The 15,001-nt window shown below is 40.1% G+C and overlaps 1 protein-coding gene across 3 annotated transcripts in view; it reads right to left on the bottom strand.

Moving 5' to 3' along the window:
* Positions 1-13,209, bottom strand: part of TSHR (thyroid stimulating hormone receptor) — a 44,217-nt gene extending 31,008 nt beyond the window's left edge. For all 3 annotated transcript variants that reach the window (XM_008505170.2, XM_008505171.2, XM_008505172.2), the window contains exon 1: positions 13,027-13,209. In XM_008505170.2, the coding sequence (XP_008503392.1) occupies positions 13,027-13,196 (170 nt within the window). In that variant the 5' untranslated portion in view covers positions 13,197-13,209. The remainder of the gene's footprint in view (positions 1-13,026) is intronic.
* Positions 13,210-15,001: the final 1,792 nt, after the last annotated feature.

Below are 15,001 nucleotides of genomic sequence, written 5' to 3'. Positions count from 1 at the left end.
CTGGGTTGATGTTTCTCTTGACCTCAATCAGCCCAGCTCCCACAGGTTCCCCAGCCAGGGCAATGTCCATAGGTACACTTGCCTATGTCCCTGCACTCATGGCACCTTGACAGCCATACCTGTGCTCTCCCATCCTTTTGCCTTCTACACTTCATACCACTGCTTCCTTCTGTGATCACAGACCTGGACAAAATATTTGCAAAAACCAGATGCTAGCCCAGCAGAGCCTGCTGACCCTGCTGGTGTGTTTCAGCAACTGACTGTATTTTCAGGTCTTTTTAGGATGCTGACAGTGATGACTGAGGAAGTTCTGGTTTCAAATTTTACCAAGAACAGAGTGAATGAGGGACTTTGACAGGCTAGAGTTCAACAAGGAGAAAGAGTAAAGTCCTGTGCCTGGGTGCACCAGTAGGTGCTGGGGACCAACTGGCTGAAAAGCAGCATTGCAGAAAAGGACCTGGGGGTCCTTGATGGACACCAATTTGGAAATGAGCTACCAAATCAGCTCATTTGAGCTCATTTGCTGCAAATGAGCCCTTGCTGCAAAGAAGACTAATGGTATCAGGCTGCATCTGCTGAGAAGCAGTCCTAAAGCTTCTTCCTGAGACTATTGAAAGCCAAGAAAAACATAATTTAAAGCCACTTGTGACTATCCAAGCTCACTTTTAATCTCTGTTGTAATCCTCTGGTTCTCTGTTCTTCATAGTAACTAATTTTCTTTATAGTAACTAATATGGGGCTATGTTTTGGATTTGTGTTGATAGCAGAGGGATGTTTTAGTTACTGCTAAGCAGTGCTTGCAGAGAGTCAAGGCGTTTTCTGCACAAGGACTTGGGAGGGAACAGAGCTGGGATAGCTGATTCCAGCTCACCAAAGGGGTATCCCATGCCATATGACATCATGTTCAGCATATAAAGCTGGAAAAAGTAAGAAATGAGAGGACATTTGGAGTGATAGTTGTCTTCCCAAATAACTGTAACACGATAGAGCCCTGCTTTTCTGAAGATGGATGAGCATCTGCCTGCCAATGGGAAGCAGTGAATGAATTCCTTGTTTTGATTTGCTTGTGTGCACACCTTTTATTTTACCTGTTAAAATGTCTGTATGTCAAACCAGGAGTTTTTTCACTTTTACTCTTCTTATTCTCTCCCCCATCCCACCAGGGAATAGTGAGCAAGCGGCTGAGCGGGGCTGAACTGCTGGCTGGGGTTAAACCAGGACAAAAGGTAAAAGTAACAATAATAGAAATAAAAAACAACTTCACAAAAGGATCTGACTAATAAATCAAGATTAGAAACATAGGAGAAAATCATTGCTCTTACATATGAAAGAGTACTAAATCTTCATAAAGATAACTACCCAATTAAAAGCCCTGTATTTTAATGTTAAGCAAAGCCATAATTACATAATTACATCTCAGAAGCCAGAATTACTTCCTCTTGTGCATTTAAGTCGAAATTGCAGCATAGCTGATTTTTTTCACTGAATGCTAAATATAGTTAGAGAAAAACTAGTGATGATAAATTACAATAAAATTCAAACAAAATTATTTATAGTCCCAGTTCTCTTCCAGCTGCACACATACACAAGAATAGAATTTGGCCTATTACTTAGAGAGGTCAGTGTTAGGATATAAGGAGGTTAAACTGAAAACTTTGATAGATATTTCACCTCTTACACATGACCATTTTCAAATATGAAATTGATGAATGTCAGAAGTACTTGGCAACCAGGACCAGAAAAATATCAATACATTTTCTATTTGAGAGGTACGAGCAATCTGTGTTTATGTTTAACTGCCACAGCCTGTACCTACTTATGTTTGACTATTTAATTTCTATTATTGCTTTTTGTTTGAATAAGACACAAAGAGAGGGGAAAATGTAGGAGAGGTATTCATCTGCTTCAGTCACACCCATTCATCTGGTTACTTGCAATAACAGCATGCAGTATATAGTCAAAATACCAATAGAGTTAGAATTTACAGCTGCACGTGGGATAGAATACATTAAAATCTAAGGTATAAAACATTTCTATTGCTCTCTGCCTTACTTGGTAAATCACTTGAAAGCATTTTTTCTTATTGCTGGTGAATCCTGTTTCAGTGTTGAAGATCATATAATAGCTTAATGATGTATGTAATGTATTCTCTAATGCCTTACACTAAACACATTTATAAAAAGCACTGGTCTTTTAGAAACAAATTTACAACTGAGTTTAGCTACAAGCCTCGCAAGATTTTGAGGTCTGTTGTGGGGTTTTTATGGGTTTGTCTGTTCCCAAGTACTAGATTCTGTTCATCAAGACAGGGCAGCAGAAAAGAGTGTCCTTCCTATCTGTCATCTAAGAGAGAATGGTGGGAATCACAGAATCACCCAGGTTGGAAAGGACCTCTAACATCATCAAGTCAAACCCTTAATTCACTGCCACCATGGTTACCATCCACGGCACTGAGTGCCATGAAGGAGTAATTCCTTCTTTGAACAGCATTCATCATGACTACTTCTCCCCCTTCTTCTCTGTTATTGTATAACAAGCCCAGATCAGGCCATGTCTATCAACTGAGTTCACAGAGCAGAAAAAAATGGCACCATCCCTTCTCACAGACCCACCAGAATCATCTATACAAGGGGCGTGACCTCCAGTATGCTCCAAGACCTGGCAGAGAAGGAAACTCTTCTTGCTTAGTTGCAGCATGTCTGCAGCAGTCCCTGCTACTACTTGAAAGCCCTAAACAAGGAAGCAGAAAGCATCAGGCTGGACATGCCAACACCAAGACTACACTAGCTTCTAGCAGGAGCTGAGTGCAAATAGTGACAAATCCAAGTGGAACCAGCATATTCCTCAGATATAAAGGGTTTCACATGTTCTGTATTAAGAAATGTCTATATATGCATAATTTTAACAACTTCTTAAGCAGTATCTGTGATATTAATTCAGTAAGATATATTAGGGAAGTAAATATATGTTTTCCATGCTTAGCCTATAAATCTTAAAACATGTTAGTCAACAAAATATAATAAATAAATAGGGAATACCCACAGGATTCCAGATTAAAATAACATGATTTTTAACTTGAATCACAGTAACAACAGCTACAAGTATTTTAATGCTCCACAAAGAGAAGAAAAAAAAGACCATATATGAAGCAAGGTAAGGAATTTTACATGCTAATTTTATCTTTATGAGAAAATTATAACAAGCATTGACTTTCCAGCTTTTATACAGGAGAAATAATGATAAAAGCAAAGATAATGGAAAGATAAATAGTTATTGACATATTAACTTCTAGTTTTTTTTATATTCAAGTAAACCAAACACAAGCTAAACAAACTTAGAAATACAACTCTTCTAAAAATCATAACTCTGAAATAAATTCATCGTAGTCTTTCAGTAGTGCAGAAATAGGTATAAAAGACATTTCACATAGTGAGGTGCATGCTGAGCTTACCAGAAGACGATTACCACCTAGTGTCTAATGCCAGTATTGCCAGTGTGGTAGCAGCGAGGGAAAGACAGCAAAGTAACCCTAAAAGTACGAGGTAACTTCTGAATTTGTTAGTACTCTACATAGCTACTTCCCCGCAATTAGCTACAAGTCCAAAAGAATAACATAAAATATGCGTCAAAACTGGCCCAGCCCTAAAGAAATACTAGAGCTTTTCAACCTGAAAGTGTGCAGGTCAGCATCTGGGACATTGCTGCGCTGGAAATAAGTTCTTGGCACTAACATATCCTCTTCTACTCACTGGGGTGCATATGGACACTGTCAGTCTGACAGGCAAGAATTCAGGGTCGTTGCTGACAATACACAGCAAACAGAAATCCATAATGTCACAGAGCTTATTCTTGGTCACTTTGTGATCACTGCTTCTTGCTGGCTTTGAGAAAAAATGAAAACTTGATAGGAGACACTATCTCTACTGAATGTTATCTGCCATTTACCAGCAAAACAGTAGGTTGCTAATGTCATTTAAGAGGTCTCGGAACTGTCAGGGGTAAATTGACCATGCTATTTAAATGGCTACAAGGTCAAGAAGTTTAACACTGAACAGCTGAGACACTGAGAACTGCAAAAAATGTGTTAAGGAAAAACCCTGTAGGGATCTGCACTAATACAGAGAACTGCTAAAAGACACTGGATGAGCAGGTAAACAAGGTCACTGACACCACTAAAACTGGAAGAAAAAAACCCCAAACGAATGGGAAACAATATTTTGCTTAGTACACATCAATGCTAAAGGAAGGTGGAGATTCAAATAACTGCTTTGTTTTGGGGGATGTGTTTCCAAGTCCTATAAATATACGATAACTCTTGTAAGGGTTCTTGAGACTATTTACAAACTATGAATTTTTTTATGTACACACAACAACTCAATGAAGAGAGCAGCTGAACTGGAACAAGTGACATTAGGGGACCAGAGACATTACTGAAGATCAAAATAATATTTTTGGAACATTGAAAAAAATTTTTTTTTCCCCATTGTTAATCACTTATTCCTGTGTCATGGCACAGAAAGCCACCCAGTGCTGGGAACTGTACAAATGCAATACAAAAAGCCATTCCCAGTAGAAACAAGGATTACTTCAATGTACTTTAACTACACACATACCTTGCTTAACAGAAAAGCAGAGGGAATGCAAGTAATTATTTTGAAGATGCTTAGGTGATGTTCACTTAAACGAGAATACAGATAATTGTCAAAAAAGACTCTAGTGACATGGCAGCAGAAAATATTTATCTTTTCCTTGCCTGTGGAGTTGACAAGTTTTGACCAACTTAACAGCAAAAACATCTTTTACACCAGAGTTTAAAAAATCCACTTTAAGAAAGGACTTTGGCAGTTGTTTAACAGACTTACTCTGTGTTACAGTCCACTGAATCTTGAATTGCTAGTGCAGTCAGTTTTCATTACATTGTTTTTTTTTGACGTTAAATTTCCAAGCCATTACACTTCAGAAGCATGCAACAGCCTTCTCCTGAACTGAGAAACAGAGCTTACCAATATAACTGTAAAGGAAAGAAAAAGCTTAAATGGTAAAAAAATACTATGACTACTAATGAACTGTTTACAGAGGATTTTGCAAAAAGCCAGTAATAATATGTTTTCTGTTGGTATCAGTTAAGAAGGCAACTTCTCACAAATCTTACTCATACAGGCTTTTATATACTTGCAAAATCAATAAATGCTTTATATTTTTGGTATTATGGATTTACATAACCCCAAAACCGTCTAAAAAAATTTAATTATACTTGGAAAACTGGTGCATTTCAGAAAGTGGTTTTAAAAAATCTAAATTATCTACCTTCACTGCCAACTGTGATAGAATAATTTCACATGTAGCACAGATAGACTACTGTCAAGTGCTGATTTGCCAAAACAGGGATGAATAGGATACCATACAGTCTCAGTTCCTTAAATACCTCTAAGCTTTTGTATTCTGCTGGGCTTAGCTTTTACACATCCGCACATTCACAGGGAACACATTAAGGTGCCTCTAAAAAACTGGCAAATTCAGCTGCAAAACTGCTTATTATAATATACCAGCTTGTTAGCCACATGTAGGTGTCTTTTAAACAGTAGCCAAAATTTTAGACTATCTTTACTCAAGAATTATAAATGGTCCCATCTGCAAAAAACTCATTGTATGTCAATACCTCCTATTTTATTCAAAATTTTACAATACAGACAGTGCCCTAAGGCCTTACCCAAGTCAAAGAGGAACAATGATATTCAGGATTCTGCACAATCCAATGCTACTGATACAAGCAGATACAAAGTAGAAGCACCTACAATCTATTCATTACAATTTAAACTTCAACATAGATAATGAGCTGTTGACATATGCTAAAATAAGACCAGTTCTCTCTTGATCTCAAGAAACTGAGTGTGAGCCATCTTAGACTGAAGAAAGCATCACAGAGTAATTTTACAGAAATCTTTTATTCTAGTTTTGAAATAAAAAGGTAACAGTATACAGCAGTCATCTCCACTATTTCTCCATTTAGTGAAAAAACAACATTTTAAATGGCAATCTTTGAGAAGAAATGTCGAGTCACACAATAAAGTCTGACCTATTTTCCCTTATGGATAAGAAGATGGTTAAATGTAGAGCCAGTAAAGGTAATTAAAGTGAAACCTAACACTATAACATGTTAACTGTATAATTATGTTCAAATCAGGAAAGAATTAAACTACCTTGATGGCTCAATACAAAAACACTTCCAAGGCAGTAAGATAGATCCTAAAGGGACTGTCTGCTCTGACCTCTCATGCCTCCTAGTCCTATTTTTTATTTCTTCTATACCCTTCTCTGGATCCCTAGATTTCTCCGCTTAATGTCTTAGCAATGCAATCTTCTAATTTTTATGTAGAAATAGTGCAGATTTCTCTTCTGATTTTGCCTCTTAGCCCTGATATCTACGAGAAAGTCCTATGAGTGAAAGAATATTTCATGCACAGATTTTTATGACTACTGCTAATAAAAACAATACTTTCCCTAAAAACACAGGCATATTTTCAGTATGACCAGTTCTAAAGGCCTTATCAGTCTCTGCTCACACCTAAATATTCTTTAAAGATCACCATGGTTTATTCTGGTTAACAAATTCTGGGCAGATCTACCTGGTAATATGTGTGGTTCTGCTGCCCACACTTCCAAACAGCCCACTGCACCTGAGAAACACATACTCCAAATAGAATATTGGAGAGCTGTGTTTCTGAAATGTCAAGCTAAAAGTCTATAAATTGCTGCAAAGAAAGTTCAAATGAGACCATGAAACTGCAGGAAACAGCAGTCAGAAGAGGTTCAGGTCTTATTGGGAAAGAGGGTAAGAAGAGGGTGTAATTACTGGCCACTACTGTTTCTAATCAGAGGACCACAAAGTGCCTGTGATTGCTGCCAGCTGCTCCACAGAGGCTGAAAAAACAGAATGTTAGGAATTACTAAGAATATAGGGAAAAAAAAAGATTTTTTTTCCCCCACTGGCTCTGTGTATATCACCTGCAAAAGGATATTCAATAGTCCTATAAATTTCTGTATGTCCAGTATACTTCAGTGCTTCTTTAGGCTATCTTCTACTGCAGGTAATCATCTACTTCCAAAGGCTGTGCTGAGAGGTGAAGGGACCTAGGAGGGCTGGAGCACATTAAAAATAAAAAAGGCTAAGAGAGTTGGGACCCTTTAGCCTGGGGAAGAGAATGCTGATGGGAGATCTACAAGGTAATGTCTACAAGTATCTAAAGGATGAGTGCGAGGAAGATGGAGCCAGACTCTTCTCAGTGGTTCCCAGTGACAGGATGAGGGGCAATGGGCACAAGCTGGAACATAGGAAGTTCCATTTAAACATTAGAAAAAACTCCTTTACTATGATTGACTGTGAGGGTGACAGGGCACAGGAACAGGCTGCCCAGGGAGGTTGTGGAATCCCTTTCTCTGGAGATATTCAAAACCCACCTGGATGAAATACTGTGTAATGTGCTCTAGGTAATTCTGCTTCAGTGGGAGAGTTGGACTGGATGATCTTGAGGTCCCTTCCAACTCTGATGATGCTGTGATCCTGATTCTGTGAAAAACAACAGTGCCAACAAGGCATCGAGGCCTTTTCCATATCCTTTGTCACTGGGTTCCTTGCTCCACTGGTCATCAGGCCCACAGTGTCTTTGGTTTTCGTTTTGCTGACCATGCACTTAAAAGAAATCTCCTATGTTACCCTTTACATCCCTCGCTAGATTCAGGTTTAGCAGAACTTTGGCTCTCCTAATCTAATCCCTGTTTATAAGAGTATTCATACCCAGTGCTCTAGGTGTCTTCTTTTGGCTAATGTCCAGGACAGAATCTTGGGTGAGATGGAGCTTTCTTTATGATCCAGTGAAATAATTGTTGCGTTTTTATGCTACAGGATACTCCAAAGTGTTAGCACACACACTTGTCCCCCAGGAACTAAGAAAGCAAGCTGCTTTCAATTCAGACCCACTAGTCAGACAGGAAATGACCACCAAAATATGTTAAAAGACTCCTTGTTAAATAATGCACTTGTCTCCTTATCTATTTAATTAGAGAGTTTCCACAAATGATAACACAAGCTAGAACTACATGAAATACAATTTTACTGCAGAACCTCTCTGGACCTCACAACCTCTCTGATGCCTCACCCTTCTTCCATAAGGACAGATGAAAACTGGGACAAGGGAAAGTCTGTCACCATAAGAAAGGGAACAAAGGTTAAAAAATTCAAAGTCTAGAGCTTAATGTAGGTATTATAAAAATAATCATTCCTTCTTGCTGCGTAAAAAAAAAATATTCAAGGAGTTCTTGGGAAGCTATCTTCATGATTCCTCATACTTGACCATGACACCATGCATTCAACTGAAGCTGACACAGTCCTGACACCTTTTTTCTGGTGATCAGACAGAAAAATTGGTTCCAAAGATCCACAAGAGAAGAAATGTACTCCTTCCACCAAAATTATTTTTTCTCTTTCTGCCTAGCCGTTCTTTGTTTCCATTTGAAGATGAGTAGGAAAAAAAAAGTTGAAAAATGCTGATTTTTTTATTTCTTGATTTCTGTTTGAGTCAGACATGCAGATTAAAAAGTTGCTGCAATACAAAGGACATTCCCCCAGACTGTGAAGATGTTTCAGTAGGTCATATTTGCACCTCAAACCACTTGCATGATGTCCCTTTAAAGAAATATTTTTATATTTGGGGGGAATAAAGAAGGAATTTTATTAGAATTTGACTAGCTGAGCAGGGATTATACATCAGCATACTTTAGTTAATAATTTTCTTTCCATTTGGATCTAAATTAAGAAATTTCCTGCTATTTCATTTGAACAACAAGCAACATCTGGTTTTGTGAGATGAAGAAAGTCAGAGATCACATTTGACAAAAGGGAAGCAGGCTTTACAGCCTCAGAGGTCTTTATAAACAGCCAGAGATACTGTAAAGTTCATAAGATCTCTGAAAACTACTTTTCTCCTGCCTGTCAGATGTCTAAAGTCCTCAGTGAAGGGAGGGGAAAATAACAAATGCTGGCACAGAAACCCAGTCAACATCCATGATATTTTTATTAACAGTAAAAAAGGAAATGTTGTACCTGCTGGTATTTCAAACTATACTACTCTTCAGGCTTAGAGTCCTAGGTTAATTGTCAAAACCAGTAAGCATGGCACTACAGTACTGTGATGAGGTTAATAAAATATGAGGAAATAAATCTAAGTTTTGAGGTTGAGTTGGCAGATTGTAAAGTAATATACTTATTTGTATCTTTAATCAGATCTTCCTTAAAAGGAAGTTTAAACTGTTAATTTCCATAATGTATAAATATTTATGTAAAGATTTTACAAATTAAAAATAAGTCTGTGCAATTATCTCCTCTTGAGGGAGGCGCTCCAATATAAAAGGAAAATTTAGATATTCCTTAGGAAAATAGTCTAGTTCATTTCCAAGACTGTGATAGTTTGATTAAATACACTCTATAATACAGTCTGGAGAGGGTCTAGAGAAGAGCCACAAGGATGATCAGAGGACTGGAGCACCTCCCATTAAGCAAACTGGGTCTGTTCAGCCTCATGGCCACTCACTCACACATCCCCCACTGTGGGATGGGGAGAAGCAGCACAGCAGAGAGGGACCTGGGGGTTCTGGTTGATGGCAAACTGCATATGAGCCATCAGTGTCATATGAACCTCCTGGCAGCCAGGAGGGCACCATGTCCTGGAGTCAAACACAATGTCACCAGCCAGTCAAGGGAGATGATTATCCTACTCAGCACTGGTACTGCCTCACCTTGAGTACTGTGTGCAGTTTTGGGCATGGTAGTATAGAAAAGACATCAAGCTGTTGGAGAGCATGCAAAGGAGAGCAAGAAGGATGGTGGAGGGTTTGGAGGGGATGAATCATGAGGAGCAGCTGAGGTCACTTGGATTGTTCAGTGAGGAGAAAAGGAGGCTGAGGGGTGACCTCCCTGCAGTATATGGCTTCCTTGCTAGGGTAACAGATGGGACAAGTACTGATTTCTTCAGTCCTGTGTCCGAAGACAAGACTTGGGGAAATGGTAGGAAGCTGAATCCTAGGAGGTTTAGGTTATATATCAGGAGAAGGTTTTCTACCCAGAGGGCAACTGAGCAGTGGAACAAGTTCCCCAGAGAAGTCACAGCACCAAGCCTGCCTGAGTTCAGGAAAAATTTGGATGACACTCTCAGGCACATGGTGTGATTCTGGGGATGCCCTACACAGGGACAGGAGTTGGACTTGGTGATCATGATGAATCCCTTCCAACCTGGCATATTCTATGATTCTAAGAAAATCCAAAAAACCCCTCATAGACAAGGACTAAGAGGGTTACACTGAGAAGCTATGGTCATGGACAAAACAGACTCAACTTGGGGAAAAAATCAATTTAATTTATCACTAGTAAAATCAAAGCAGAGCAAAGAGAAAACAAAATACAAAGCTTAAATACCTTACCCCATCTCTCCCTTCATCCCAGGCTCAAATTACTTTGTTCCCGATATCTCTACTTCCTCCCCTCCAGTGGCACAGAGGGACAGGGAGTGGGATTCACAGTATGTTCATCACAGGTTGTTTTCTGCTGCTTCTTCCTCCTCAGAGAGAAGGATTCCTCACAGTTTTCTGCTACTTCAACATGGTGCCCCTCCCATGGGAGAGAGTCCTTCAGGACCCCTCCAACAGGAGTCCCTCCCAGGAGGTGCAGTCCTTCAGAAACAGACTGCTCCAGCCTGGGCTGTCACAGAGCCACGGCCTGCTTCAGAAACAGTCACCTCCTCTGGCACAGGGTTCTCCATGGCTGAAGGTCCACTTCTGCTCCACTGTCATCTTTCATGGGCTGCTCCACCATGGGCAGCAGGGAGACATCCTGCTGTCTCACCATGGGATGCAGGAGAACCACTGCTCAGGCACCTCCTCCCCAACCACCACCTCCGCCTTCCTCACCAGCATTGGTATTTCTGCTCTAGTATTGCCCTCACCTCTGATATTGCTCTCACTTCCCCCTCCCCTCTGCACTGAAGTCTTATAGCTCTTTGTTTCCCCTTCCTGCATGCATTATTTGTAGATACATATTGTACATACATATATGCAGAGGTACATCCATTGTTGCTGATGGGCTAAGCCTTGGCCAGAACTCGGGCCCAATTTTTGGAGCCCCAGGAGCTTTCAGCATCTTCTCACAGGAGCCACCCCTGGGGCCCTGTATCCACTACCAAAACCATGCCTCACCAACTCAACACCATTATTGATTTAATCTCTATATTTAGTGCTACATTTCACTACCAGTTAGAAATTCTTTTCTACTCTAGTATGATGCAAGTAAATAATACTTAAATTCAGGCAAAAAGGCAAGCTTTGTCTGTAAGACACAAAACATTTTTTTTCTAATTCTTCTGTTTGCTACACAGAAAAGAAAAAAAAAAAAAAGCTTATACTGAAAAAATCTCCAAGAACAATACCTGTGCACTCAACCATTCTGGATAAGCACCGGCATCAACTATGTTTGGACAAATACATTAAAAACATTTTAAAGCAAACACACTTTACTGGTGGAATTCATGACGCTTTTTCAACTAAAAGAGTTTGGAAATAGTTTTTGCACTTTCTTATAAGCATGGCTTGTTAAAAAAAGGCTTACACCACTCTCTTAAAGTAGGGCAGAGAAATGAGAACAGTTTGAACTGAATAATAGGAATGAAATCTTAATTGGAGATTCAGGACCCTATGCACTGAAAAGAGCTCATCATCTCCAAAAGTTGGCAAAGTATTCCTAAACTCAACAGTCTCTTAGCTTTACAGAAGTGAATAGCCACATAATAAAATTTAAAAATCAGCAATCTTGAGATTCATGCATAACCACCAGGAAGCAAAGTTACATTATCAAAAGTAACCAAGTTGCTGCATTTTGGGAAAATTGTATCTATAGACTTCACTTCAAAAGAAGTGTTCATTTGTTCTTAAGGGTAACAAAAACTTCCGTTATTTTTGCATAGCTTCGGTCTAGCCATCAAAAAAAAAAAAACCCCACCAAAACCAAAACACCAAAAAAAACCCAAAACAACCCAACAAAACTTAAAGGCATACATAAATAATGGCAATGATACAAATAATTTCTTCTCTGTCTTTAAAGATAAGTTATTAATTTGCTAAACCTTTGTTTTGAGGTGTTAAGGAATTTTCCCTTGGAGAGTAGAAACATCTTGTGCCATGTGAGACAAAAGAAAAGTCAGGAGTGATTCAACTAATTAGCTGTAGCTGGCTCTTGCCATTTCAGTTTCACTTGAGTGTCTACCTGATATGTTTGTGTGGGGCTGGCAGATATGATACAGGACACTCTTCAGGACTGGCAGCAGGGACCCAGACAAGATATTCTAAGGTGTCTGTAATGGTATTAACACTTAGGTTTACATACTTGAATTGCCCTATAACTTTGGCAAGTTCCAAATTTGCTGCCGTATCCAACAGTCCACACTTTTGTTTTTCTGATGTAATTTGTCTCTAGATGGTTCCCATGGATTCTTTTTATCAAGCTTTGGCAAAAAAACAAAACAAAACAAAACAAAACAAAACAACCCTGAAAGTGCACAGAAACAGTTGTGGAACTGTTTGCAAGGGAGCACATCCAATTCCTAATTATTATTATTATTATTAATTATAAAACTGTGTCTAAACTATTCTTTCTTCCTCTCACCTTTCTGGCATATGCCCCACAGAATCCAGCCTTCTACTCTGTCCACAAGCAGCCCTGTGAGTAATTTTCCCATATGCTACTCAGAACTTTTCAGTCACAATGGACAACACTCACTTCACATATCCAAAAGGTTTGGGAGTCCCTTTCCCTACTTGTGTCATTCCAGCTACGTTATTCTGCCCAGGTAAATTACCACTCTCCCTCCCTCACAACTTCCCTCCTTTGTCTCACAGGACATTAGCTCAGAGTATCTCCTGCTTGCAAAATACGAATCCTCACAACCAGCTGGTGCTTCTCCTGAACCATCTCAATGTACTCACAGGGTCTGGGTATCCTCCGGAAGGCTGGGGATGAAGTGAATGTCCCTGCAAGTGATTTTATAGACATCCCAGTCGGAACACTCGCAGAAGGTTGAAGGACATCTCTCTGTCCCCTGGGTGCACAGCACCAGCACCAGCAGCAACTGGAAGGCTACCGGGAGGCACAGCATCTTCTGCCGCCCGCTCCCGGGACAGACGACGCTGCCCCTCCGGGAGAAGCTGCCGGGGAAAGGCGGCACCTTCGTTGGGCAACGCCACCTCCTCCCCGCGCCCCTCGCCTTCGGGCGGGCTCCGTCTCCTTCGCTACGGCCCCGCGCCCACCTCTCCGGCCGTCCCTCCCTGCCATCCCCCGCCCCACACGTAGATGGTCTCCCTGCTCCCGCCACCTCTCCTTTGCGAGCCCCTCGTCCTGTCTCCCGGCAGTCTGGGCTGGGGCTCCGGTTCCCCGTCGGCACCGGGAAGATCCTGCTGAGCCCGTTTCAGACGCCGCGGCACAGCATGGTACTCCGAACACTTCCAGCATCTTTGCGGGAGGGAGAAGGGAGAGGGCTGTGTAAGCGCGATACTTCCTCACCTGAAAAGCAGTGAAGTTAAACCAAATCTTTACACCGAGTAAAAATTCAATAACTGCAAAGAAGATAACGCACTAAATATAAAGCAGTTAATAATATGAAAATCATATGATAAAAGAGGAAATGGTTGCAGGGTTGTCCATATTATGGAAAAAAGAAAACCCTCTCACCAAATAAAAAAGAAAAAAAACAATCTAGCCTTGAGAGAAATAATATGGAACTATTGTCACTTGAAGTAGCAAAACACTGCAGAGACTGATAGGGACTCAGGTCTACAATGGACATGGCACAAAGTATCCCCTACTGAAGCAGTCATAATCTGTATCTGACAGGCATACTAATGTCTAACACTCACTTAACCCCCAGTTTCTTCATAAACTATATACTTGTACTAAAAACAAACAAACAAACAAACAAACAAAAACCAACCGACATTTAAAGGTAGTGAGAGAAAGAGATATGCTGTTTAATTCAATGAGGCAGTAAAGGAAGACCTTTAATACGTTGCCTCTCTTCCTTTAACATTTTTTTTCCAAATAAATGCCAGCATTTTCTCCTTTATGTGTATGTAAACACACACACAAAAAAATGTCAACAAAAATGTATGTAACTTTGGAAGGAGAAAACTTCCAAATTCATATGTGCTTCCCAAATATAATTACATTTAAGAATTATATTATAATTAATACCCTTAACATAGCTTTGTAAGATTAGCAAATAATACTATACTCACAGAGAAATACAATATAAAGCCTGATCTTGCAGGAATATATTTGTGCTTATATCCTTATAGGTATTCTATGAGGGGACAAGCTGAAGCACTCACCAGAGAGTGTCCAAGAAAACTTTGCACCGGATTACATAGAATTTTCTTGGGAATGCTGGCTTTCTCATGCCCCATTCAACCATGTCTTTCTGGAACACTGCTCATATCTGTAACTCACTCTGCAGCCGTAAGAGTCACCACTCATCACCTCTTTTGGTGTTCCTGCTAGTTTGACTAATTAACAATGAAGCCACAGGCAAATCACTGAATTTCAAGGCTTATTAACAATGGAGAGGTACATTTCACCCAGACACATGCAAGGGAAAAGGTGTGACTCAGAGTTGTCAAGTCAGACATAGAACTCTGCAGGTGTTCACTGCTTTGGTCAGTGCTAAGGGAGACTCCAGTACAGTGTAAGCCAGACCAAGTTCCTGGACACTTTAACCAACATTTTCGGGCTTGTCACCTCAGCAGTGGGATCATGTTCTTTCACAGACAAGGGTTAATTTTCATGAAGAAGAAAGCCACAAGCTAGTACAGGTTTTGAGGATGGAAACACACCTATTTCTGGGCTCTACCCCATGTCATCCTGTCCCATCCTATCCTGTCCACAGTGGAAGCTACCCACACCATATGC

This window comes from Calypte anna, chromosome 5A (assembly GCF_003957555.1).
Source record: "Calypte anna isolate BGI_N300 chromosome 5A, bCalAnn1_v1.p, whole genome shotgun sequence".
NCBI classification, from domain to species: domain Eukaryota; kingdom Metazoa; phylum Chordata; class Aves; order Apodiformes; family Trochilidae; genus Calypte; species Calypte anna.
The sequence above is the reverse complement of the archived record's forward strand: the minus strand, read 5'-3'. Positions and strand labels throughout refer to the sequence as shown.